The 26,022-nt window shown below is 44.9% G+C and overlaps 1 protein-coding gene across 1 annotated transcript in view; it reads left to right on the top strand.

Moving 5' to 3' along the window:
• The window catches only part of TM7SF3 (transmembrane 7 superfamily member 3), a 220,703-nt gene that overhangs the window by 150,730 nt on the left and 43,951 nt on the right, over positions 1 to 26,022 (top strand). Inside the window, exon 8 of the mRNA XM_078674122.1 lies at positions 24,558 to 24,638. Coding sequence (XP_078530248.1) covers positions 24,558 to 24,638 — 81 coding nt within the window. The remainder of the gene's footprint in view (positions 1 to 24,557; positions 24,639 to 26,022) is intronic.

Genomic DNA, 26,022 nt, shown 5'->3' with positions numbered 1-26,022 from the left:
GATTTGCTCTCCCACCTCCTCCATTTGCAGTCCGTATTAAGACTTTGTCATTCCTTTTCACTCCACCACACATTACAGTGTGATGCAATCTGTGCCTGGCTAACTCTTCGTCAGAACAAGTACCAGGCAGCTTGATTTTCTTACAGATGACCCCTCTTAAAATGCGAGTCTGGCCAACTGATACATGATTTACTCCTACACAGGCCTTAATTCGCTTAAAACAGGACAAATTGGTTTGTATTCTGTGAAACTTGGACATTTCCATCTTGATGATAAATGTTGACGTCAAGAGCTCACATTTTCAGTTTATACAGTCTAATTATTGGGTTGAAATCCAAAGACCACTGCTGTCCCGTCTGGAGTATTCCTACATGGACAATGCAGAAACTTTGAACAATCTAGAATCGAGGATCCAGAAGTTACTGCGTTATCGGTTTCTCAGACTCTGGTATCTGCCACAGAATTGACACATGGAAACTGCAAGATCAAACTCTTAAGCATTATAAACATGCTAAACTGGAGCAATATCTCTATATAAATTCCACTTGGGGCCAGCAGTGCATCAGTGCTGAGACTATCTACCTAATAAGATTTAGAGAACCGGATTCCCTTGTATGAAAGTCTCCAGATGTTCAACTGCGGTCCACTGTCGAAACTAACATGAAGGCTACATTTAAACGTAGATTTTGCCCTCCACTGAGGGGTTTGGCCTGCCAGCCGAAGGATCTACCATGTTGCCTTACAGGCAATGTACCTGCCCGTACCATGTTGCTTCAACGCACATGGCTATTTCTGATATTAAACAGCTGTCAGTCTGGTGGCACTCTGAAATATGCCTAAATAAATAAAGCAATTTTACGAGACACAGCATGTTAATTAAGATGATCATTATATGATTGCTTACTTTTGCAATTAATTTTTTTAATGCTAAATGAATCTTTTTTTTTTTTTTAGGTTTCGGCTACCGTCCCACTGCGTGAGCAGTGGGTGGGCGGAGCCGAAATCTTTTGTTAGTAGTATGGGGGCCTGAACACGCCCCTCTTCCCATTGGCTGGCCTCGTAAATGCTGGCCAGCCATTGGAGGAGAGGAGCGTCACTGAGTTCAGGGCCCGCCTTGACGCGATTCGGGGGCGTTTCCGTGTCTTTTTTTAAGTCACGCCCTCTCCTCTTCCCATTGGCTGGAATTTTACCTTCCAGCCAATGGGAAGGGGAGAGCACGCCCCCGAATCCCTACAGGACGCTGTGCTTTCCGAGCAGCGTCTCGCCCCTGGAAAGCACAGGAACCGGAACCACAACCCATTGTAAAGCACTTTTCTTCCTCCATAAGGGCGCACTATCCCTTTTATCTAGCGGGGGCAGTGTACAGCGAGCCACACACAGCAAGTTGCCTGCGCTATACCGCCAGTTAAAGAGCCGAGGCATCTTCAGGTGAGCCCAAGAGCAGGGTCACGGAGCTGAGCTGTCAGGGGCTGCGAGAGCCCCGGGTTCCTCGTGGTAGCCTGACTTCGGGCGATGGGTGGAACTGTGATTGTTTGTGTCAGGAAAGGGAGCCAAGTGCTTGTCATCTTATGGCACCTTAAAAGGCGCTCGAAAACGTAAGATTGATTGTTGGAATCTAGGTAAATTCGAACATATCTGCAAATCTTTGGCAGTAGTAGAACACGCAAATAAACAAATATTGAATTGCATTGAGCAGAGACAGCTCCCTCGAAAAATAAAACAGTTATCCCGCTTCGTATTAAAAAGCCTTTTATGCCACCCACTAAGAACATATACATTGGCGTGATTCCTATTACGTACAGAAGTGCGTTGCACCCATATCCCCATCTGTGCACTAACCCCGCCAGTGCTTTAAGTGAGTTGGTACAATCCGGTAACTTGGAAGGGATAGTAACGGCTCTTCTCAGCACTGCTCCAATGCTTTTATTGGGAGAGTACTGACACTTCTTATCGGCAACAGGTGCTCTGGGACAAGGAATACCTGCACTTCTATAGTTCCATTTCAAGCACTCAACCTCAGATTTTTTGGGTGCTGTATTCCGTGGCACGTGACTTCCGGAGACGTGCAGAGAATCAATTTGCGTTATTGCTGGGCCCAGGTTGAGGGTCTGAAGTGACAGCTGTGCCCCGGCGGTGCTGCAACAGATCGCAGCCGACCCCAAGGGACGTGGCGGGTCCCTTTCGGGCCCTCAGCTCTGACACGTCCTCTCGCCCCTCCATGAAACAGATACTCCCGGAAAGAGGCTGCGCCTAAACATCCTTGTCCTCCATCCAGTGGCAGGCTTTGGGATGGAAGGGCACGACGTGTTGTACTTAAAGACAAGGCACACAACTACAATTACACAGCACAACAGTACGCCTTTTTTAAATAGCAGCCTAATAATGCTCCTTGAACAATTAACACCCGTCTGCCACGTTTCATGGTATTCAAATGTGTGGTCAGCTCTTACCACCTCTGTGCCCAGCGTGTGTCATCGTCAGCACATACACACGCGTGTTAGACACCTGCTAGTGACACGGATCCTCAGAGGCACGTGAACGCCTATGAGACCTATATCCCCCCCCTCCCCCCCCCCTTCCCCACCACACTTCGGCCATAGTTTCTTACAGATCTGTCGAGGTAAATACCTAAATCCTCAAGAACAACAAATCGCCGACACTAGGGACATGTTTGGGAGGAAGGCACACTCTAAACACGTCAGCTGCGGTCACTGTCGGTTAATTCATGTGACATTCCTACGTGTGACTGCATTCGGGGATCTCCTTTCCCAAAGCCAGCCTCTCGGTAATTGGTTAATTAGAGGTCATAACGGTGAGGAAATGGCCTCGAGAGGGCATCTGATTGAATCTACGAGTTAATGAGCAGCTAATAACCCAGGAACAGCGAAGCAAAGCAAAGAAGGAAAACGGCCACCACAGTGGTGACGCGAGGCGTTTAAAGAGAGTGCACTGGCAGCCGAAACAGGAACTTGGGGAGTAGCTTGGCTTAGTAACGGCATCTCAAGTTGGTGATGGTAGGCTGGGGGCGGGTTGGAGGGGTGGGGGCAAGGGGGGTTAGCCCATTCTGCTCCCTCACCGCAGTCAGTCCGTTGTGAAATAAAATGCCTGCAACCCGTGGGCATACTCCTGACTAGCTTACACAGGTGCCTAGATCGTGCAGGGCAGGTGGGGTACACATTGCCATGCGCATCACTATTCCATGGTAAACGCTTCTTGCAAACTTTTTGTACCTCAATACAAACAAGCATTTACAATGCAACGGTTTCGCCTTTGGAAAAGTTAGAGCTAATGGCAATGTAAATTTCAAAACCAACACATAAATACAAATGTTGTCATTTACAATGCCAATAGCTCAAACTTTTCCAAAGGCGAAACCGTTGCATTGTAAATGCTTGTTTTTTATTGCAACCATATTTTGCCAAGGGCTCCAACGCATTGGATATGAAAGTCATAAGCTAGTTCTGTAAAAATTCTTATATAGGACTGATTGGTGAGGAGAGACATTCATTGTTTCTCTGAAGTATAAGACTAACAAGTCAAGTTTCAAGTCAAACCACTTTATTCGATTAATAAAAATCATAAAAGTATGCTATACATATACAAAACAATTAAAAAATATTTAAAAGAAGTGTATATACAAGATAAAAATACAGTACAAATTCATTTTAAAAACATTAACAATCATTTACTAGTTTAAAGCAGTTGAGTGGTGTACTTTATCATTATTTTAGGAGGATTGAATTTCTTGTGCGGCTTTCTGTCTAGCCCTCCTAATTCTAGCAGACGCGGCAAAAAAGCTGGCGACACAAAACATGGTTACAGGGGATTCCAACAGTTGTAAAAACAGTAAGGCAGGTTTACACTGAATAAAATTCATCTTTTTCAATAATGGGAGAATAAACCTTTTCCTGGCATCATGGTACAGAGGACAAAAAAACGTAAAATGCAAGGTGTCTTGGGGGGGAAAGTCATCACATTTACATGGTGCAGCAACTTCAGGTCTACTCCAGCCCTGCAAGTCCCAAGGTACCGTATGTATTTGGTTAAACCGGAATTTTATCAGTAACCATCTATGAAAAGAGTTGGTCACGGTAGACCAATAGGGAGACATCATTAGTGGCAAAGTAACCAGAACATGGCCCCTAACCGATGGTTTACTTAGTTCTGCTGCTTCCCGCTCTGCCTCCCTTAGCATAGTAAAATTTGTTTTTACCCACGCTAAATCAGATTTGCATAGAGATTCTGGGTTGTAAAAGATCTCCGGTCGCCCCAAATATACAGCTAACATTTTTATGTAAGACAACCACTGGATTTCCTTCATATTATCTAGGTTGATACAATCCTTTAAGATCTTGTGGTTTAAGGAAAGGTTTGAATTCAACCAGATTCTAATCCATAGCAGAATAGGGGCTATATTAATTATATCTGCTATATAACCTATCCCCAGTTCAAGATGGACAGAATAGGTAGCTGTGGATTGCGGGAGGCCTAGGAGTGACCGTAAAAATTTATTTTCTTCTGTTTGTATGTGGTCTGATTTAGTAAACCCCCATATTGCTGCCCCATATCTTGCAATAGACAAGGTCTTAGCTTTGTAAATTGCCAGGATCGCCTCGTAGGGTTTCCCCCCCAACCTTTTCGCAAAACCTAGCACTGCAGCCGAGGAGCTTCTCACAGCATTTACCTTTATTGAGAGCTGTGGGGACCACGTACCCAGATCATCAAAAACTACTCCCAAATAGGTAAATACCTTTACTCTGGTGATTTCTTCACTGCCGCAGAAAAAGGTCTTAACTTTATTTTTCGAGACACCCAGAGACATAAAGTGTGATTTGCCATTGTTTACTACCAGATCCAGGCTTTTCATAAAATCCCCGAATGAGTCCAGCAATCTTTGTAGGCCCAACGGGGTTGCTAGTAAGACTGCGTCGTCCGCATATAGGAGCACCGAAATCGGGGTGCCTCCCATATGGGGACGTCGGGCGTTGCTGTTAACAGGTTTACCTCCAACGAGTTTACATATAGCTTAAACAGCATGGGGGCCAAGATGCATCCCTGTCGCACCCCTCTACCAGACTTAAAACTTGATGTACATTTCCCCTCGTTAGTCATCCTAATCGAGGCATTTAAGTCTTTATGCAGCTCGGCCAAAAAATACACGAGGGGCTGATCAAGACCCATCTCCAGGAGCATTGTCCACAGCCTTGACCTATTAACAAGGTCAAAGGCTGTGGACAGATCTATAAAACCCAGGAAGATAGAGCCTCTGGCCGCCTTCGTGTATTTGGCTATGATTAGGTGTAGATTCAGACATTGGTCCTCCGTGCTCCTCCCCGCTCTAAAGCCATATTGGGCGTCGGACAGTATGTTATTGTCCGAGGCCCACCCAGTTATCCTTGCTAAGATGACCTTTCCCAAGATTTTTATAGAGGAATCTAGCAAGGATATAGGCCTATAGCATCTGGGGTCTCCTCTTTGACCCTTTTTGAACACTGGGATTATTATTGATCGGGACCATGACTTAGGGAATCCCACACGGGCCGAGGTGTTGAAGACATTGGTCAAGATATTTGCCCAGTACATAGGGTTTGCCTTGTACATATCAGAAGGTACCCCATCTGGGCCTGGTGCCTTTCGTCCTGCTGTGCCCTCAATTGCTTTAACAACTTCCGCTAAATGAAACCTTATTGGCGTAACAGGAGGTTCCGAGGCTGGGGCCACAAAAATTTCCAATTCCAAGTGACTTCCATACATTTTTTCGAAATGGTTCAACCAGTCCTCCTCAGCTATATTTACTTCTAAAACATTATTTTGGGAACAGGAAAACAGGGGAGTATTGATAATGGACCAAAACTTTGCACTGTCTTTTAGGGTTGCTTTATCCATAGGCGCAGCCCATGCATCCTGTTTAATTTCATTTTTCCTTTCTTGTACAGTTCTTGAGTACTCTCTTCTGAGCTGGGCTACCCGGGCTTTATTCCTAGGTTGCTCCTGAAGAGTTTTTTTAAGGAGGTTATGGGATTTAGTGCATTTATGGTCGAACCAGCCCATTACCGATTTATTTTTTGCTGGTCGATTATTAGTGGTAAGTTACTTAGCCACCTGGGAGCAAATGGCTTCATATGAAGTTATTACTTCCTCCCCGCTAGAGAGGACATCCCCACAGATGTTTAGATCGTGTGCTGCCTTAATAGTGATGGTATTGAAGAACTCCTCAGGCACAACTTTACTCCAATTTAGCCTCCTCCCCTGATCTTTAGCCTTAACCTCCACTACAGTCTGTGGCGGAACAGTTTTATTTAAAAGAGAAAAACCATCTACCAGCTCAATCATCACTGGATTGTGGTCACTGAAAGACGAAGGTATAGCATTATAAGAGAACATATTTTAAGAGTCCTGAAGAAAGAAATATGTAATCAATTATTGTTTCGCAATCCCTGCCTACATACGTGGCAATACAAGTGCTTTTGTCAAAAAACCCTGCTTCAAACGGGTCGTTTGTAGACAGGAGTTTCTCCAAGGCTTCCCCCTTGTGGGTGTGCTCGAAATGCTGCGGGGATGTGAAATCTGGCCCATCATAATCCATTAAAAGACAATTCTGACTACATAAATGCACATTAAAATCGCCCAATAAAATATATTGGCAGAAAGTGGTTTGCTTTACATTATAAGTATTTAAAAATTCTGTCAACCAAGCCAAATGTTCATTTGGGGAATTACCTTGCTGGGAGTTATAACAATTCACAAGAATCAGTTTGGTGTTGTCTGTTAGTCTTAGTTCTAAGACAAGAAAATTGTGAGAAGCACAATCTACCCTTTTCACTTTTCCCCTTATGTTCACAGATACTAATAGCACAAGGCCCCCTCTATCCCTTCCTGCTAACGATCTCAATGCAGGGACAAAGTACGAGGTATAACCATCCATCCAAAAGTCACAGTCCCTATCCCATGTCTCTTGGAGAGCCACAATATCATGTTTAACAAAATTTAACCAGTTGCTATCCTCCGTCTTAGATCGCAGGCCAGCAACGTTCCAGCTTAACATCTTAACCGTTTCCCCCCCACCGTTATACTTTGTTACGGGGTTACAGTGAGCGATGACAGGAGTCGGTGTAGTGTGATCAGATACCAAGGGAACCAGGTCTGGGGGAGACTCTTCACCTGGTCCCTCACAAACCTCTCGTCAGTCACACAGATCTAAACGAGAGAGAGCGTTGAATCTGTTGTGTGACGATATTTCGACCATATTTAAAATAATTTTCTCCTCCTGGTCCCTGCAAAGAGCCTGGTGTCTGAGCCGTAATAGGTGTATAAGGTCTCCTACTCGTGCTATGTTGGGGCGCTCCAGCGAGGTGATTATAAAAGAAACCAAGTGGTCGCACACCGATACTATTTACGTCGTGCGTCATGGAGGCTGCCCTTAACAAAACGGTAGCCACGTGTTGTGGGTGTCTGAAATTTACAACTATGCAGTCCCCTATGCAGTTCTTTCTAGTGGGCCCAATCCAGTTTGCCCTTCTAGTTGTTATGATATCCGGGGCAAATTTAATGGGGAAACCGCACCTCCTGTTTAGCCATGACACAGTTTTATTTTTGAGGGAGTCGTGCGACTCCTCGGGTGTCTGGACTGAGTGCGTATCCTGAGGTGGAACATTAGTTAATACAACTACATAGGGGCTACATTCAGGAGGAAGGTTTATATATTTACTTCTCCTCACAGAGATGTTACTAGCTGTAACTTCAGGCCCTGTAGTTGGACGTGTGACTACGCTTACTGCAGTGGAACAAACCTCTATTGCTGAGTCAGGTCTTAACGTAGGCAGGGTGGGTTGTAGCTGGATCTCAGCTATAGTTTCCTGCTCTTTCCCTCCAGTGCCTTTTCCAGCCGACTTTGTACTATCAACCACTGTTGATTGTTTAGATATCAACTCTCCTAGCCTCTTTAATTCGGCAGTTACACTGTCAAGTTTACACACTAGGGGTTGGACATACTGTACTAATTTTGCTTCAAACGTGGCTTCCAAGGAGCGAAGTAATTGGGCAAATTGGTATGGACATGATTTGTTATTGGACATAGTGCTCTCTTCCTGTACTATACTAGACTCATCAGTGTTGATCTTTGTTGGTAAGTGGTTGGCTGCCCTTTGTTTTGGATGCTTACCCCCCCCTTTTACTTTGTTGTTTCCTACAATTTCTGACTGGTCTAGTAATGGCAGTACTTCTTCATTGTCATCACTTCCAATATTTAAATCTACAGAGGGAGGCTCAGTGTGGATCTGGGCAACCACCGTGGTAGCCGCTGTTTGGTCCAAAATTGGGGTAGCAACCTCTGGGGAAATCTCCAGAGGGATCGGAGGATCTTCGACAGAATTTGGTGGGCTACCCCTACCTAGTGAGGCTCTCCTATCACTATTTATTTTGTTTACCATCTTCACCAGGTAATTGTCAATAGGGCCTACCCCCGATATGAATTTCTCCTTTGAGGCACTTGGCATGATTTATCCTGTTGCCTGAAGTAGTAGATAAATGTAAATGTAAATGTAGTTGAGCTTATATAGCGCACAGCTACCCGCAGTGGGTTTCCTGGCGCTTGCTTAGGGAACCCTTCCTGGTATTCCCCTGTGAGATAGCAGGGTATCCACAAGGTGAAAGTCAGGCATCCCGCCGCGAGGGGCCGTTGTGGAGATTAAGCAAGCTATTGCCCAGAGTCGCAGAGTGTGAACCCGTGAGTCGAGGAGGCACCGGGGCGAGAATTATCGAGTCCGTGGATTTTTTTTTAGCCCAAGACCCGCCGAGGCGGGGAATTGAACCCTGGTCCAGGACCGATCTCAGCTTCCGGGTCTGCTGCCTCTAACCCCTGAGCCACACTTCTCCAAAGCGGAATATATATCTGCCGCTAAACCAGGTGGTTGCAAAAACAGAATATCGAGTGACCAAATATCTGGATACAAATACCTTAAGTCTCCAGTAGTCCCGACACAGTTCGGCCAGATTTCATGGCCCAGCCCTGCCTCTTCCTGTCTATGACTGTCATAGACTGTCCCGCCCATGTCCCGGGCTTCTCCCGGGCGCGCCCGCGCGCGTCCCCCGGACTCCACACCAAGGGAGCCTTTATGCGCCTCCAGGCGCTTTCAGGTCGGCATCAGCGGCGTCCTTGCCGCGCTGGGACTGCTGGGGATTGTAGTGTCCAGAGGCCCGGCGGAGCCAAGCCCGGCCAGACCCAGAGCAGAGCTAAGCCCGGCCCGATATTCACCACACAGGAGGACAGAAACACAGCGGAGCCAAGCCCGGCCGTCAGCAGCACTCCAGGTCAGCTGTAAACAGTTACTAAACATAAGAGTAATAATACGCATTTGCGTGCAATTAATCTTTTAAAGGGACAAATGTGAGGGCATAGCCATTGTTAGGACCTAACAAGATGTGTCCTAGTCAAGCATCAGAACATGAGCTCTGACAATGTACTGGTCTCATTCAGATTGCTTTAATCTCTGCTATATGTAAAAAAAAATAATACAGGCTTGGGTGTTTCCAAACTCGCAGGAGTGCCCTGCACTGCATAGTGGCTGCTCACAATGGTGAGAAATGTACCCTTTCTTACGCACTGAACATACAAGATGGCAGACACGTCTTGATAAAGGCGTACTGTGGAAGATGTTTTGTGCTAACGGTTCTGAACCTGGGACCGCTCTGGCCTGCTTCCTCACATTCTTTGGTGTAGGCTTGCTGGATGTTGGAAGAGACTCTACAGAGAAACTCCAGATGGTAGGTAGGTGCAGCAGGACACGTGCGGTGTAATCCGGGAGCAGTAGGAGCCATAGGTGGAAACTCCATGTTCCCCCTTAGCTTAGTAGTGATTAAGGCCAGCAGTTGAGGCTGGATCCCTCTGTGTGGTGTGGGAAGGCCCAATTGCTGAATGTGGGAACTTGAAGAGACTGAACACCCTTCTCACCCAAACCAATCTGCAGCCTCAACATGCAGTAGATATTATGTAATGCCTTGAGATGAGGCAGAACTGTCAATTGATGATGATTTATGAGCAGAGCTGGGCATGGGGCTGCAGGAAACCTGGATTTTACCTTTCATTGCAACTTTAGGTTCATTATCTGGGGTTTTCTCACTGCTTTCTGCTTTGAGTGGTTACTGTGCTGCAGATTTCAGCTGCATCAGCATAGGCCCTGAATCACTTGATCCTTCTCAATCTCACTTCTAATCCGGCACTATGTTGGGTGTATCGAAACCTATACAACATCATGGCGACCGCCTGCATTAAAATGGCAAACTCTCCCTCACAAACTGAAACCTTTATGAAGCTTAACTCTGACCGTAAAGATTCAGCATCTTCTGGAAAAACAGAGCTTACTCTGTAATCCTAATATTTAGGCCTGCCACGCTTCATCAATGTAGGGGGACACATTACTCCTAATTCAAGAATTTCAAAAAGATGTGAATGCATAGGAATTTGTGCAATCTATTATAGAATGTTAACATTCTGTTATTTCTACTGGATACATCTAACTGCATATTGCACACCTTTTGAATGTCCCCAGATACCACACTGAATCTGAAATACTCTGCAATAGCACCCCGGGCTCCTGCAGGTGGCAACATCTGCCTCCATAACACCTTGGTCTCGCCTGCTGATGGAATGACCCAGAGCTGCATATAGGTACTACCCCTACACTCTGACATCAGCTCCTTCTTTTCTATACTCTGTCGTTGATCCAGAGCCTTTTCCCATGCTCTTTGACCTTGATCCAGAGCTCTGCTCTGAACTCTTTTTTGGCTGGTACCAAATTCTTTAAAAAATCTTTTTGGACAGTGTGCACATATATCTCCAAACCTGCAAAACAACAAGGGTTTAAGCAGTGCTGCACTTGTAGGAAGCAGATGTCGGACACTGACCACATGATGTCCACTTTTGGTGCCTCTGCACCTAACACGACTCCAAATCTTGAGACAAAGTTTTCCAGAATAATCTGAAGGCCACCAGGGAGCTGGAAGCAAAGCTTTGTCACGAAGCACAAAAAGAGGGGTTGATTCCGGTCCAAGTCATGAGGTCTTTTCCAATCCTGTTTGCCATTTTCAGGTAAGTCCAGGAAAAAAGTTGAAAGACGTCCAAACCTAAACAAAAGTCATAGCAGAAAGTCGCCCCCTCGGTGCTCCTGCAAGTGGGAGTGGATGATCTATCGGGTGGATCCCAACATCAGCATCCTATTCTGAACCAATGCCAGCCCTGGAACTGATGCACCTGGAGTTTCTTGGGCCATTGCTGACTGCAGCAGATTGAATCCTTTAAGGAAGCCATGCTGCAGTCCTTTAAAATGGTTCTGGGTCCCTCTGGTGCACCTCCAGATCCCATGGATCTGTTTGCACCTTCATTCATGCTTCTGCTGATGGATCCTTTCCCAACACACTCACGCCAGCCACCCACTGGGGCCAGGCCATGCTCAACACCTTTGCCTTGCTAGTTCTAGCTGTTGGGGCACAATCCTTTGCCCCTGAGGCGCTGGTTCAAGAATTCATCCCAGCTCTGCCAGCAGACCCGAAGCCAGTTCTGTAAGAGCTTGCCTAGGTCAAGCTATATGACCATCAAGGGGCAACCTGTGAGGGAGTGTGACTCTCCTGCTTCTCTGCCCTCTTGGCAGAACTATAGGAGATTAAAGGCTATTTTCTCTCATAGCTATATTGATACTGGCCTATGTCTAGACCTTGAAATTGCTAGTATCTTCACATGAGACGAATCTGAATTTGGCCATGAGGACTCCATTTAGGAATGGTCTTCCTTAGAGGTGGTAGGACATAGGGACATGAGAGTTTTGGATTTATAATTGCAGACAGTGGAAACTATGGTAAACCTTTGTACTGAAATTCTGCAGCATGGGCCATTGACATCTGAGCCTTTGCTGTTGTTTAATAAGGCCTTAACAGAGATCCATATGCCTGTATTCTGGTCCACCAGTGAGCCATTCTTAGCACCACTGATTGGCTCCAGAGGATCCTCCCTTCCTCACACAGCACCCGTCTCCTGGGAGTCTTGTTGTGCAGGCCACAAAGGGCAACAGGAATCTTAATACCTTTTCTTCGGGTCCTTAGGAAAAGCCATATTTTGGACATTTTCCATTTTACACTTTCATTCCTCCACCTGGATTCCTATGGCCTGACTGGTTTTCTTTCAGCATTATTTGAAGAAGATCAAAGACAATGAGTACCAACAAAGCTCTTTTTCATTTTGAGGCTTGTTTTATATAGTCGTATCAGTCAAAAGAAAATCTCCATGATTCTAAGTAATGGCCAAATAACAACGATATTTGCATCCGGGTCACCACTAGTACAGCTGTAAAGCCTCTGCTTTAGGAACATTGAAGTTTAGAGAAGTGTAAGCTAACAGTTTGGTAGTTGTGAACATTCTTCTCTCTCCCTCCCTGCCTTCTAATGGTAACCCAGACAGTGAGGTTATAGTCTTTCATTTGCCAGCAAGGAGGAGAGAGTCCCTTGAATAGAGGAAATTGTGGCTAATGATGGAGGATGATTGGGGCTAGTCTGCTGCTGATTGGTTCTTGCATCTCTGTCTTCTAATCATTTATTTAGGATTCCAAGAAGATTGATACTTTAAGCAAAAGAGTTTTCGTCCACCTAAACTCTTTGTCTATTTAGATGCTACACATACCTTCTGGGAACATGGCAAGCGAGATCTTGCTTCCCCCTCCCCCCTTTCACCCTTAACGGTTTCAGGAACACTTTTGTCCAGACTGTTCATGTTGGCCAGAACATGGCTTAATACATCCAGAGAGTAGGGCTGGATACTACAGATAGCATCTTCTGTACAGTTAGCACCTACGTCTTCTTTTGACACCATGCTTGCTGCATTCATGCTTCATTAATGGGCATGCCTTTTAAAGGAGCCATGCTATTTGGCGAGAAATCAGAACTTGCCCTGGAGTGGGTTTATATACTGTAGAGCTGCTGCTTCCTCTTGGGGGCTTCTTTTTCCCGTCCGCCAGTTTAAATAAAAATGCCGAAAGTTTATAAGGTACTTGCCACCTTGTGCCTACTGTCGTAGGCAGCTTGCAGAATCCTGTTAAACTCCAGCCCTTTCGTAACTCCTAAGGCAGGGATGAAGACAGAGGATGTGGCCATAAGCAGATGAAGCAGTCTTCTTCCTCCTCGCCTGCAGCAGCTGCCACCTTGCTGCTTTAGTTTCCCTTCCAACGGTACTCGGGCCCGTTAGGGGGGCAGAAGTCGATTTTGCCTACATACCTGACCTACGTGTATTTTGTTCCTTCAAATTGTCAGTTTAGTTAATCCCTCCCTTTTTTGTCTATCTCTTCCTCACGTTCTTCCTGTTTTTGGCCAGACCATGCCAATATTCTCCCCAGAGAATACAGGACATTGCTTGCCCAGGGTGCGATGCTGGTACTCCCTGATTTCCAAGGAAAAGGGGCTGAGGACAGTAATAGACCTTCGGCTTCTGAGCACCTTCCTCAAAAAGGACAATTTCAAAATGCAGACACTAGGCAAGTTTCTGTTGGCCTTTGATCCTGGATACTGGGTGGTGTCCAGGGACTTGCAGGATGCATATTTTAATGTGCCGGGGTATTGCAGGTGCTATTTTTGTTGGGGTGTGGGATCAGATCATTTTCAGTACACTGCCCTACACTTCAGCCTTACCTCAGCCCCTTGTGTTTTCAAAAAGGTGATGTAGGTGATTGAGGTCTGTCTTCCCTGGTCAAGGATACCTGTGCTTCCATATCTCGGGCTGCTGAAGGTGGCCTTGTTACAGTCTTGAACCACCTTTATACTACTTTTTTTCTGCTCTCCTCCTTTGACTTATTAATCAGATGGCCAAAATGTCATCTTTGGCCAAAGCAAATGGTTCCTTTGATAGGGGCCATTATGAACACAGTGACTTTGAAGGCCTTTCCATCACTACAACAAGTCCTGGATATTTCAGGCACAAGCCGTAGTCCCTTTTGAGGCTTCTTTGTCTCTTGGCCTCAGGCATTTTGCTGATGCCTCATGTTTGTTGGCACATGCAGGTCCTGCAGTAGACCTGGGTGTAATGCAGCGGGTGCCTGTTGGAGAATATCCTTATCTCTGATGAAACCGCCTTGAACCTTCAGTGGTAGATGGTGTATGCCAACATGATGGGGGTATGCCATTCTCCATGCCTCATCTGGACCTCACGGTAGTGACTACGTGTCCACTTTGGATTGAGGAAGTTACGTGGGAGAAGTGGAGATCATAGCTCTTTAGACTCAATGGAGCTGTGCCATCACATTAATGTGCTAGCGCTGTGCACCATAATCCTGGTCCTTTCTGCTTTCCATAAAGGCCAGGTCTGTTCAGGGCCTTTTGAACAACATGACTGCATTGTGGTACTGCCAAAAGCAGAGTGGAGTGTGGTCCTGTGCCGTCTATCTGGTAGTTCTCAGGCTGTGTAGTTGGCTAGATTCTTTTGGAACTTTTCTAATAGTCAATCAACTGGCGGTCCCCTGAAAGTCAAAGCAGATGATCTCTGCAGATGTTGCCTTGCTGATCAGAAATGTCCCCTGTTTCTGGAGGTATTGACATTTTATTTATATAGCATTTACTATCCCTGACGAGGCATCAAAGTGCTTTTCGGCAAGTAGCACAGTTCTCAGGAACCCAAAAGGGAGTGGATTAGTATAAATAGGAGTGAATTTGAGTGGTGGTGATGCAAATCTGTTTGTTGGATGGAATAGGATAATGGAAGGATAGAAGAGGGAAGAGTCTAGCAAGTATTATTGGGAGATCATAGTAGTAAAAGGAGGTTTGGGGTAAGTAAAAAGAGAGCTGGAGGGAAGAGTCTCCAGAAAGGGATTAGGGAAACATTGTAAAATGAGGTTTGAGATAAGTCAAAGAAGGGATACATGAGGGAAGAACTTAAAAAGGGAGCTCGTAGTAGTAGAATGAGGTTTGGGATGAGTCAGAGTGGGAGCAGGTTAGGTTGAGACAGAGTAGTGCATTGGAGAGTCAAAGGTGGAGGCATGGCGGTTGGGGATGTGGGGCCTGGCCTGCAGCCAGGTCCTGCACCCAACCCCCTGCCAGACCGTGTGCACCCTGCGCAAGAAAGCAGCCCCATGCTGTGCACTAACTTCAGCTGTGCATTGCTGCGTTGGGGTGCGGGCCCAAAGGCCATGCCCTTCGCCCAACCTACTACAGGTGCCCTACCTCTCGCAGCATACGGCCTTCTGGCATGTGTAGCATGCGGATTGTATCGTGGTCCTGGCAGTACTGATGCAGACTTACTGACTTTGTAAAAGAGCCACAAAACCAAAATATCAAAAAAGCCGGCCTATTGGCGTTATCAACAGGTTAGCTTATTAATTTACATAAAGAAAGTCTACCATCTTTGTCTAAAAAGCACCAATATTGCAAAAATGTATAATAAACTATTAATTAAAATAAAATGCCTTCCTTTTACCATAGAGCCAGGAGTACGTGTCATGTTTTAGTTGAGTAGAAGCTGTGTGCCTCTACAAAAAGGGCCCGCCATCCACATCTGTCATCATTCCCTCCATCTATCCAGCTGTCTACTTTCAAAGGCACAAACAAGGCACTGGAATGCTAACAAAGTATCTTGGATAACTAGCCAATCCGTGTTGTCTTTCTCTGGCAGCTGTACAGATCAGAGTGGGGCATTCACCATACCACATGGACTTCTAGGTCCGGCCCAACCGTGCAAATGCCACCCGACCCTCAAACCTACTCACCAACAAAGGGCTCTTAGTGTCCAGTCTTTTGCATCTTGAAATCCCCTTCTCAAAGCTCTCTAGGGGATACTTTCAACTTTTGATGGGGCTTCCAGATTCCTTTACACATTCCCACTTCTGCCACTGATTCTGCGGCTCCTGCAAAAGGACAAGAGGGACTGAGCACAGCTCATCCTGATATTCCCAGACTAGCATCAGTGAGTCTAGTATACAGACCTGCTGGATCTGAGCATATGCCTATCCCCTCTCCTCCCTCGATGGAGGACCTGCTGTCCCAACGTGGCAGGGTTTTGTATCTGAAGCTTTACAACCTGTACCACCATGCATGTTGTTTGAACTGAATCAACTGAGGGGCTCTGATTACCAATTGTAAGTTGTGGATGTTATTATGGCTGCTTGCTGCAGGCTCACCAATTCCATTTGATCTGACCGTTGGTTGAAATTTTTTGGCTATTGGAAGGAACTGGAGGCAAAGCGGTCAGATGCTCGTCTGTTAATTTTATCTCTAGCTCGGAAAGGCTTTGCTGTTGGTTCTATAAAGGATTACTCATCAGCCCTATCGACTATTCTTTGTGTGCCTGATCAGCCCTCTTTGTTCAATTAACCCTTTGGGATGTGTTTCTGTTAGGGCCTCTCTTTTATGTTTCCCCGGCTTTATTTATTATGCAGCAGTGGAATCTTAATGTGTTTCTTACATTTCTGAAATGTGCTCTCTTTGAACCAATGCACAGTTGCATAGAAGGTGGTGTTTTGCAATCTGGATCTGTTTCTCCTGAAAGTGGTGATTCACTTTCATTTAGGACTGTCTTGAATGCTCCCTGCAGCCTTCTCTCTCCCATATGCCTCATCGTAGGAGTAGAGGCTTTGTTGGTTAGATCTTAAGCAGGCCCTTAGTTTCTAACTTGAAAGTACTTAGTAGCACCATTTGGGCAATCACCTTTTTGCTGGATTTACTGAAGCAAAAAACTGGGCTGGCTGTACAGAAACAGACCTTGTCAAGATTGTGTCCTTTGGATTAAGCTGTGCTGTGGGTTGGCCCAAAATGAACCTCCAGGGGACATGCCGGCTCGTTCTGCTGGGTCAAAGGCTGCTACTGGCTTCTGCAAAGTTGCTACATGAGTGTCTATCCAGATCTTCATCGTCTGCATCAACTCTCAGATCCACAGGGTGGGTCATTTTGCCCGCTCGGTCCTGCAGGGCTACTGAGTAAAATCGACTCTTAAGATCCACCACCTGTGAAATGGTACTGCATTTGTGTGATTAATCTGCCCTCTATATCCGACAGAAGAACACGTCTGCTTAATACTAGAACTGCAGATTCCTCACATTCCACCCACCTCCCTATGGGATGAACTTTTCATAGGTAATACGATTCCAAGCAGGAGTTCACTCACTGTCCGTTCCTTAACAAGGGGTTTGGAAAGTTCCTGTAGAGGAACTGATGTCCTATCGCACAGGTGGTATCCAGCTCTGTCATCAAGAGGTGAGACAGAGTCGTGACTGAAGCCACCATGTATTGCCACGCAGGAGCCATTGCTGAGTTTTCCAGATCCAGCCTTGCCCCTGGAGAGATTCAAAAGTTGAAGAATCTAGAGTTAGATATGTTTCCAGCAGAAAGTTCATAACCTGAAAGATTTGTGTACAGAGCAAAACCATGACAATATGGTGCACCATATATAACAACATTGCTTGAGGAGCAATAACATTTAATGCACATGTAGACAAAGGTGAGAATTCCTCCAGCTGCAATCATTTATGCAATGGAGGTATTCTTTTTAAAAACCTGTTTAGCAAGAGTCTTGAAACTTCAGAGAACTTTGAACTAATATAGAACCGTACACAGAGTGTATTCCACCCTTTAACAAAAGAAACAATTAGCACTTGTTATGCCAAAAGGGTCAATTATTTCCAGATCAAAGAGGTTATCGTCATTGCTACAGGAAAAATTAATACCATATAGTATTAAGTAGACCACATCTCGATTTTTCAGGATGTTGTGGTCACTCATACTCCTACTCGATGTAGGGGTTAAACATACCTCACATCAGCACAATTAAATTATTATAGATCATTGAGGATTTAATTTCCCATTCCATTTTAACATCAATGGGAAACAATATCCAGTCAAGACCATTGAATCTGAATGGACCTGAACCCACAGTACCTTTGTAACGACTGGCTGCAGTCGAGGGATGCCGGTGACTGAGATCTAACATGGAGAAAAGAGAAGCATATCAGCAGTGGAGCTTGAGACATTTCATCCGATTACTTTTAACTCCTGCACCTTGAGATACAATCTATACTAGGATTAGTTTATTTTTAAATTGGTAGACCTACTAAGCCAGATTTGTTTACCCCTGTAGGAGCATTTTATACCAGGCATTGGAAGTGCTCCTAACAATCTTGTATTGTTTTACCTAGTGTGTGGATATTAGTGTGAGACTTGATTATAGCTTATGGGGTTGTCTACAGCCCAGCTAGATCTCCTGTTACTGCCCCTTTACTTAGTCATTCATCTCTCAAATTGGATGCTCTGGGTCCTCAGTGATTTCCTCTTCCTTCTACAGCCTTAAATCTCTGAAACCTGTTTTTCTGTGCTGTCCGATGATGCCACGACCATGGATGTGCAGCCACCGTAGACTCAATTAGATTGTTTAGGTATATCCAAACAGCAAATAGAGAGACTACAGTAAGTACAAAATCAAGCAGTACCGTCTATAATGCAGTCTGCACAATTTTCTAATGCCTATGGTAATGTTTGATCTTCAGGCCATGTGACCTTCATGTTTAAGTGCACTTTATAAATCCGAATTACACAGAATTCATCTCATGTTGAGATCTGACTTTCATGTTTTATATTTATGAAAGCAGATATCAGTTATTTATGGGGAGAATTGTTTTACTCCAATCGTTTATTTTTTCTCAATATGGGTACAGTGGTGTACTTAGTGTGTGGTAAGCGAACACAGTATTGAGTCCATGCACAATCCACCAATAAAAAGGTAACTAGTTGAGCAATTTGCTTCCTTCAGAGATTACTGTACACACAAAGGCAAGGAGGTACTGGAGAGCCCTAAACGTGAATTAATAGGTCAGATTGATATTGTTTTCAATGTCCATGAGTCTAAGTTCCTCAGTTGTGCAGAATAAAGATGCTATTGTAATATCTCAACTTCAAACTTGTAGAAGTAACAATGTTGCAAGTGACTTACCCATTAGCTGCAGATAGCTATTGACTGAGATTACTCCTCCATCCACTCCATTTTTATTTCTCAGCTTTTAATAAAATTAAAGATGGTGATGGACAGTTAAAAAAAAATAATAATACATTCAAAATTATCCACTCTAAACAGCCAAACAGAGTGGGTGGTCAGGAGGTTTACCTCTGACTAATCCCATTCCGTCCGGTGGGCCATCAGAAGATTTACACGGATAGTGTAACCTTTACTTAATCAGTGTAAAACTTGCGGTCCACCCGGCTCAAAATCAGGTGGACTTTGAGTTTGGGAGTCAATTGTGACAAAGTACCCTGTCTGCCAAGCTCTAAATCAGTCCCAGAGCCTTATGAAATACAAATCAGTACTGCTCTTCATGGGAACAGTCCATCCCAAACCTTGGTCATCGCACCCATTCACCTTGTGGCCTATTGTTGTTTTAGTTGGGGAATTTGAGATTCACCCCTCCAATCTCACTCCCTATGCTATGCCCCTGCTGAATGCCTTGCTAAAGGACACATTCAAAATGCTCTCTGACCCAGATTCTGTCTTCCCTGGATTAAGTGACTGGATGGTGTTCTTGGACGTGCAGGATGTGTATTTTCATATATTTGCCCTGCAGTCCCACAGATGTTGCCTGCGGTTCATAGTAGACCAGGAGCATTTTCAGTTCACCATGCTTCCATTCAGCCACACTAGTTACTCTGATGTTCACAAAAGTGATGGCGGCACTTGCTACTCCTCTGCAGAATTCTGGGATTCTGGTGATTCTCCCTTCCTCATCAACTGGCTGTTAAAGACTAGCTTTTACAGTCAATCCTAGACCACCTCCAGATGACAGTGAAGGTCCTGACTGTAGTTTGTTTCACTGTCAACAAGCCGAAGTTGCACCCGACTCATTTGCAGAGGCTTTTTTATTACAGCTAAGTCAAATAACTTTATTCGAATCCACAAAGGAGTCATAAAAGTATACACTGATATAAAACACATACATTGTCATAAAATAAAATTACATACATATTTCCCTGTTCAGGATTTACAATACATTAAAGTAACCTCAAATATTTTCCCACTCCGAGGTTGAGACAGTATCAGAAGAGTTCATATATAGTCTTAGGAGTTCATGTTTAGTCTTTTGTTATATGGCCAGATATTTCCCAGAAAAAAAAGAAAATTAATACATTTTGAGTCCTGCCATATAGGATATGGTATCGGAGGGGGAGGAAAACACGGGAATTTGGGGTAGAAATCATGCAAGTCCCATGTGGATATTGGGCCGTCTCTTACTTGAGGCGGCCAGGTTTTCAGGTAAGGGACAATATTTCTGTCTCTAAATCTCACAAGCACCAAGTCCCCGACAACATCTTTGGGAAGGGAACCCAACCAGGCCACCCTTCTGACACTCCTTATTACTCCATATAAATTACGAGGCAATGGCCTATTTTTTGACAGCCAAAATTTAGTTTTATTAGCGAAGTCGTGTTGACTCTCCATTTTTCCAAGTGGGAGGGCAGGTACACCCGCAAGGATGCACACATACGGGGCCGCTTCTGGTGGTAAATGAATAAAATTGGCTTTATTGTGGGCTACTCGCAGTGCAGTCAACTGGGGAAGAGAAAATTTAGCGGGGTATTTAGGTGTTTTTTGCCCTGCTGCACTAAGGGCAGTGGGTGGAATTTGACGCCCTTTATCCTGGACAATTGGTTTGTGTCCAAGATGCGTGGGAGGTGACTTAGGGCGGTTGGGTGTGTCACTACGTTTGCCAGCCAACGAGTTTGACTTGATGGCTTTCTCTAATCCAGTGAGCCTATCCCCTAACATGGTAATTTTATCTAACAACGGAGCTATCAATGAGCTAACCAGTTTCTCGATGAGGGGTAATATGTGCAAGAGGGGAGGAGATGGTATGACCTCTGAATACTCAACAATCGGTGGAATCATTAATGGTTTAACAATGGGAGGACTTGGGCACGATTTCTGGAATTTGGAATTGTTACCACCTTGATTAACCCCGTTGTATTTCCTTTTCAGAGATGGAACCTGGGGGGGATCACTACTTTTAGTGTTCGGGCCACAGGTTTGAATAGAAGGTATTGGGGAATCTAGGGGTGTAGGCTTGTCAGGAAGGGTGCTATCGTTTTTGGGCAGAGGGGGAGTTTCCAATACAACATAGTTGGATTTACATAAAAAGTTTAAGTCGTCGAGCAGGGAGGACATTTGGCCAGTATCTGCAGCGCCAATTAAATGGTCCCCCTTGGAGGTCATAGTGATAAAAGGGATATAAAAAGACGATGAAATAGAAAGTCCACCAATATGGAAACAGATAGTTTATAGGGGGTCTATGCCTTCTTTATAGTAAGCCAACAGTGCGACTGCCAAAGGGGGTGGCCCGTCCCGGCCTTTGAGGGCCGTAGAGGGCCCACCCTTAGCCCGGGCTTCGCCCCGGGCTATGTCCCGCCCGCGTACCGCGTCGCGTGATTAGGATCGAAATTATATCACTGCTGGCGTGGGGGCGGGAACTCCGAGGGAAGAGGCAGCAGCTGGGTAGGCAGAGAGCCTGCTGGACCTCGCAGTCCCTCGGCTTCTAAATCACCCCAGGTCCTTTCCCCTTCAAGCAACAAACACGAGGTGAATGTGCGCTAGCAAAGCGCAGGATCCCACGACGACCTGCCTGCCCTCGCTGCCTGGGGACAGCAGCAGCACTCCGTGAGCGGCACATTACAGCTATTCTGTACAAGGTTCATTTCAGGCCTTTACTCTGTTGCAACAAGTCTGGAACATTCAGGCTATGATCCTGATGTTTCAGCCTCATTCCTGGGCCTTTGAGTGCCGCTATACCTTTTAGCCTCATAGCAACTCTGCCATGTGGTCTATGCGGGCTCTGCAGTGGAGTCTGAAGTTCCAATGGGTCCATCACCAAGAAACATGTCCAATGCCATTTCGATTTTTGGAGGAAACTGCACACCGCTATCTGCAGTGGTAGCTCCTCAATAGTAATTGGACTGGCATAGAACACTCTTCCCTTCCCCACCCTGAGCTGACTGGGATGATGGATACATTACTGCTGGGTTTGGGAGGTCATCTGGGAGAGGTAGAGATTAGAGAACTCTGGTCCCCAATGAAATACTAGCTCTTACCAATTTGTGGGTCATTCATCTAGCATTGAAGACCTTTCGGTCACTCATTAAGGGGAGGCTGCTGCAGGTTTTCATGGACAACACCACCGCCATATGGTATTGCAATAAGCAGGGGAGAGTGGGGTACTGGGGCCTGCACCAAGAGCTTCTGGGCCTCTAGAGTTGGCTGCAGCGTCCGTATGTTTCCCTGATAGTGATCCACCTTGCAGTATCCTTGAATGCAAGGGCGAATGAGTACAGCTGGAAGTGTCTGGCTGATTACTAATGATCTTAACACAAAACGCAACCTGGGGGGTCTAGAAGGGAGCTATATAGTAATCCCTACGGACACTCTGCTCCTATATAAGTGAGCAAGTGTATTGAGTACTAGAACTAGCTTAGTACCTAAAATGGAAATACAACCTCACAGATCTATGATCCACTGTGATTGTTTGAATAGACCCATCCAGAGAGAGGATTTCCATCAACATATTGTGTAGATCAAATTTTTATCATTTGGTCATCCGGATCTGGCTGGTGTGTCTCTTGATCATTAAGACCATACCAGGCCACAGACTCATCGGGGTCAAACCCTCAATCACTGTGACGACCACAGAGCTCTGATCTAGATGGGAATTAGTGCAGTGCGAAAGAAAAAAGTGGTGTAGATTAAAACAGGATAGAGAAACAATAAGAGAAAACTTTAATCGCCATTGTCCTCTCCCTCATTAAAACCAAGCAAGTGAGGCAGTTTGAACCAAATAACTGCTTCTCAAAAGGCAAACATGTTTCAACCCAACTGGACTAGTACCAAGGGCTATCGTCAGGGCCACAGTTCTAAATACTCGCTACTGTCTTACAAAAGTGCAAAAAGGATATCGGTGTGCAAATTTAAGATAAATGCTCCTCTGTATCAACTGGGCGTGTCGTACATCTGTGTGGAACAAACAACATAGAATTGAATCATAAAGGAGGAAGTAAAACCATAACTCACATCCTAACAGTGATTTCAAACATCCCATTGTACTCACCCATATTGTACAGGGAGTGTGCCTCACCTCTCCTGGAACCTAGCTCAGGAAAAGGAGGTCCCGCTCTACAAAAGGCAAGGAGGGGGTGTAAGTGAAGAAGAAGTAGGAAAACTAATTTGTACTATCCTAAACTCTACGACTGTGCACACCCTCACTAAATCCCAACCTCTTGGAGGACAGTTAAAAAGTTTCAGAGAAAACCGGGACTGACCAGGCTCTTGATCCCCCCCCCCCCTAATAACCTCTGTGCCTCTCTCAGTATAACTGCCAGTATTGAGTAGTAAGGTCCCTAACCCTTAAGAGAGAAGGGGAGGCTCCCACTATCATCTGAATGCTGTTTAGACAGACAAGAATGCTGTTGCTGCCCAATACAGTCATGGTTAATGAACCTTTTGCTTCTGTGAACTGACCTGTCCGTCGCGACCCCTTTTCGCTCATCTGAGCTCAGTGGGAGGCAAAACACGGTCGTGTGTGGTGGAACAAGTACTGCAGAAAACCGGAAGTGGGCGGGCCTGACAGCATCGATGTCGAAATGCTATCAGGTCGTCTAACCTGCAATGACACTTCTCGAATAGTAATATTACACTGCAGAGATCGGTATCAGCTTCGCACCATGATCGGTGTAGATACTACCGGAATGTATTCCAAGGATATTTCAAAACAGTGTAATAGCGTAGTCCCGCGAGAAGTCGAAGCGGGACTACCAAATGACGTCATCCGTCGTGTACGTGTAGTTCTATGGATGGTATGCCGTAAATAGTTGTCACCCAGCAAATACAGCAAATACACCCTAAAATACAGTGCACTAACTGGAAAGTGTAAGCTTGATTATAATCAACCGAGCGTGATAACAACCAACTGGTTTGATCGGCATAGGGCTTTTTATTTACTGGCGAAGTCTCGCGAGATGTCAGTCTGGACTACCAGATGACGTCGACCGTCTTGTATGTGTAGTTTTTTATCCAGAAAGTAGTCCCCATAACCAACGGAATTTAGCCAACCAGCAATGGAAACAGAGACCTAGTCCAAAAGAGCACTTCAGTGTCCCCATACATCGTACTAAGGATGCAACAGTTGTTCTTTATTATGCCTGCAGTTTATAAGTCAATTGCATAAGAAGCCATCATGCTTGTAAAATTGTAACTATCCCCAGGTAGATAGCCTCATCAATTAACTGGACCCAGTTCTAGTCCATTAGTCTTTACAAAAAAAGAAGAGACATATTCAAATGCCCTTGCCAGAATATGATTACTAATGATGCCTATGCTCGAAGTAGCACATTGCATCTCACTACATAGGAGTCTTCTTGAGAAAGATCTCTGATGTAGTAAGTGATGCATCCAAATAACCTGGATTTAATCTGTTATGTTTAGTATGTTTTTGTTTTCATGGAATGCAATTGTTTGTTATTGCAAAATAAGCATAATATTTGTGGCTGATTTTTATTTTGGTGTTTTTCAGAATTTTTCTTCATGGGCTTCATCATTGCTGGATTCCTGTTCTTTGTACTCATTAGCAGAGTAACTAGACTTGATTATGATGGTAAGACTGTTTTCTTGTTACAAAAGTAAACCCTGTGATTCAATCTGAAAGTTTTAACCATGCCACTTTTAGAAAGGCCTCTTATTAACCTAAAGGTCTTACAAGGATAGTCTATTCAGAAAGAAGACGAGGAGCAATTATTGCCAGGCTTCTTGGCAAACCTAAATGCTTCTTCCCACCTTTTTTTATTACTATTTTGCTTGCACCTCAACTGTTCTCTTGTGAGTTCACCTGTGGTTGCTGTAGCTGAATCTCATCTAACCATCCTGTCTGACTTCTCAAGATGGAAAATACCCATTTCCCAGAAACATCCAGTAAACTGAAGCAAGCTGTCTGCACATAAGGCTGCCAAAGATATTGGGTATTGATCATGTAACAAGTCTTATATTTTGCCCCTAATTCAAAGGTAAACATATTGCACCCTGTCAGTTTTCATATTTTAAGATGATCAGATAGATTGACTTGAACTCATCGATCTGAAAGTGAAATAGCATGTTAAGTTAATGAGTTGACGCTAATGTCCGTTCACTAAAATGCCAGGGGTAGCAGAAGTAACATTGCATGCCATTTGACTGACTGGTATCACATGTCCTTTGACTAATCACTCCTGGATGTGTTGTTCTATGACCTGTTTAAGGTCTGGCTTCACAGCACAGCTGTCTGCCGACCTAGACCTTATGTGTTTAGCCTAAAACTACAGAGGGGCCTGGCGCTGCCCATATACTGGAGAACAGGACTTCATGTTGCATTGGGCAGAACCTGTGTGCTTCCACAGAATCTGTTTACCCTCTAAGAGCTGTTATCATTTGTCTTAAGTTGTACGAGCCAGAGCTTTTTATCAAGACAATCTATTGTGATAGGTCAGCACAAGCCACTGCAATGCTATGTCTTCTAGATAATTAGATAATTATGGTGTTTGTTCCTCTCTGACAGTAGCACAAATCAGAGGAGGGCAGTCAGGAGAAATATGTTGCTGTATTGCATTCCCAGCCTCTTCCATCATCAACTTTGGAGATACTCTTGGCAAACTCATGTTCTCTTCTGCTAGCCTTGCTCTGTGCTCAGTCAATGTCAGCTGCCTGCTGGGTTGCTATAGGATCAGGTTGGTCAAATACAGTTGGCAGTTCTGCAGGACCTGTGGGCATCCAAATCATACAGGCCAGGTGGGATGCAGCAAAATTTGTTATTTGGTCTTTCCTAAATACAAATGATTGCTTGGGCGTAGCAATGGGCACAAGTGTGGTGCTTCTGTGCCGCATATAGATAAAGTCTACGGCTTCTCTGGGGATGTCCAGACATAATTTATGGACATGCCATTTAACGTCTCACCTCTTTGGTGAGAAAGCATCTCTGCCCTAGAATTATTAAGGAAAGTTAGACCACA

Source organism: Lissotriton helveticus, chromosome 1_1 (genome assembly GCF_964261635.1).
Source record: "Lissotriton helveticus chromosome 1_1, aLisHel1.1, whole genome shotgun sequence".
Classification (NCBI taxonomy): domain Eukaryota; kingdom Metazoa; phylum Chordata; class Amphibia; order Caudata; family Salamandridae; genus Lissotriton; species Lissotriton helveticus.
Note: the sequence above shows the minus strand (reverse complement) of the source record. Positions and strands in the feature narration are given on the sequence as shown.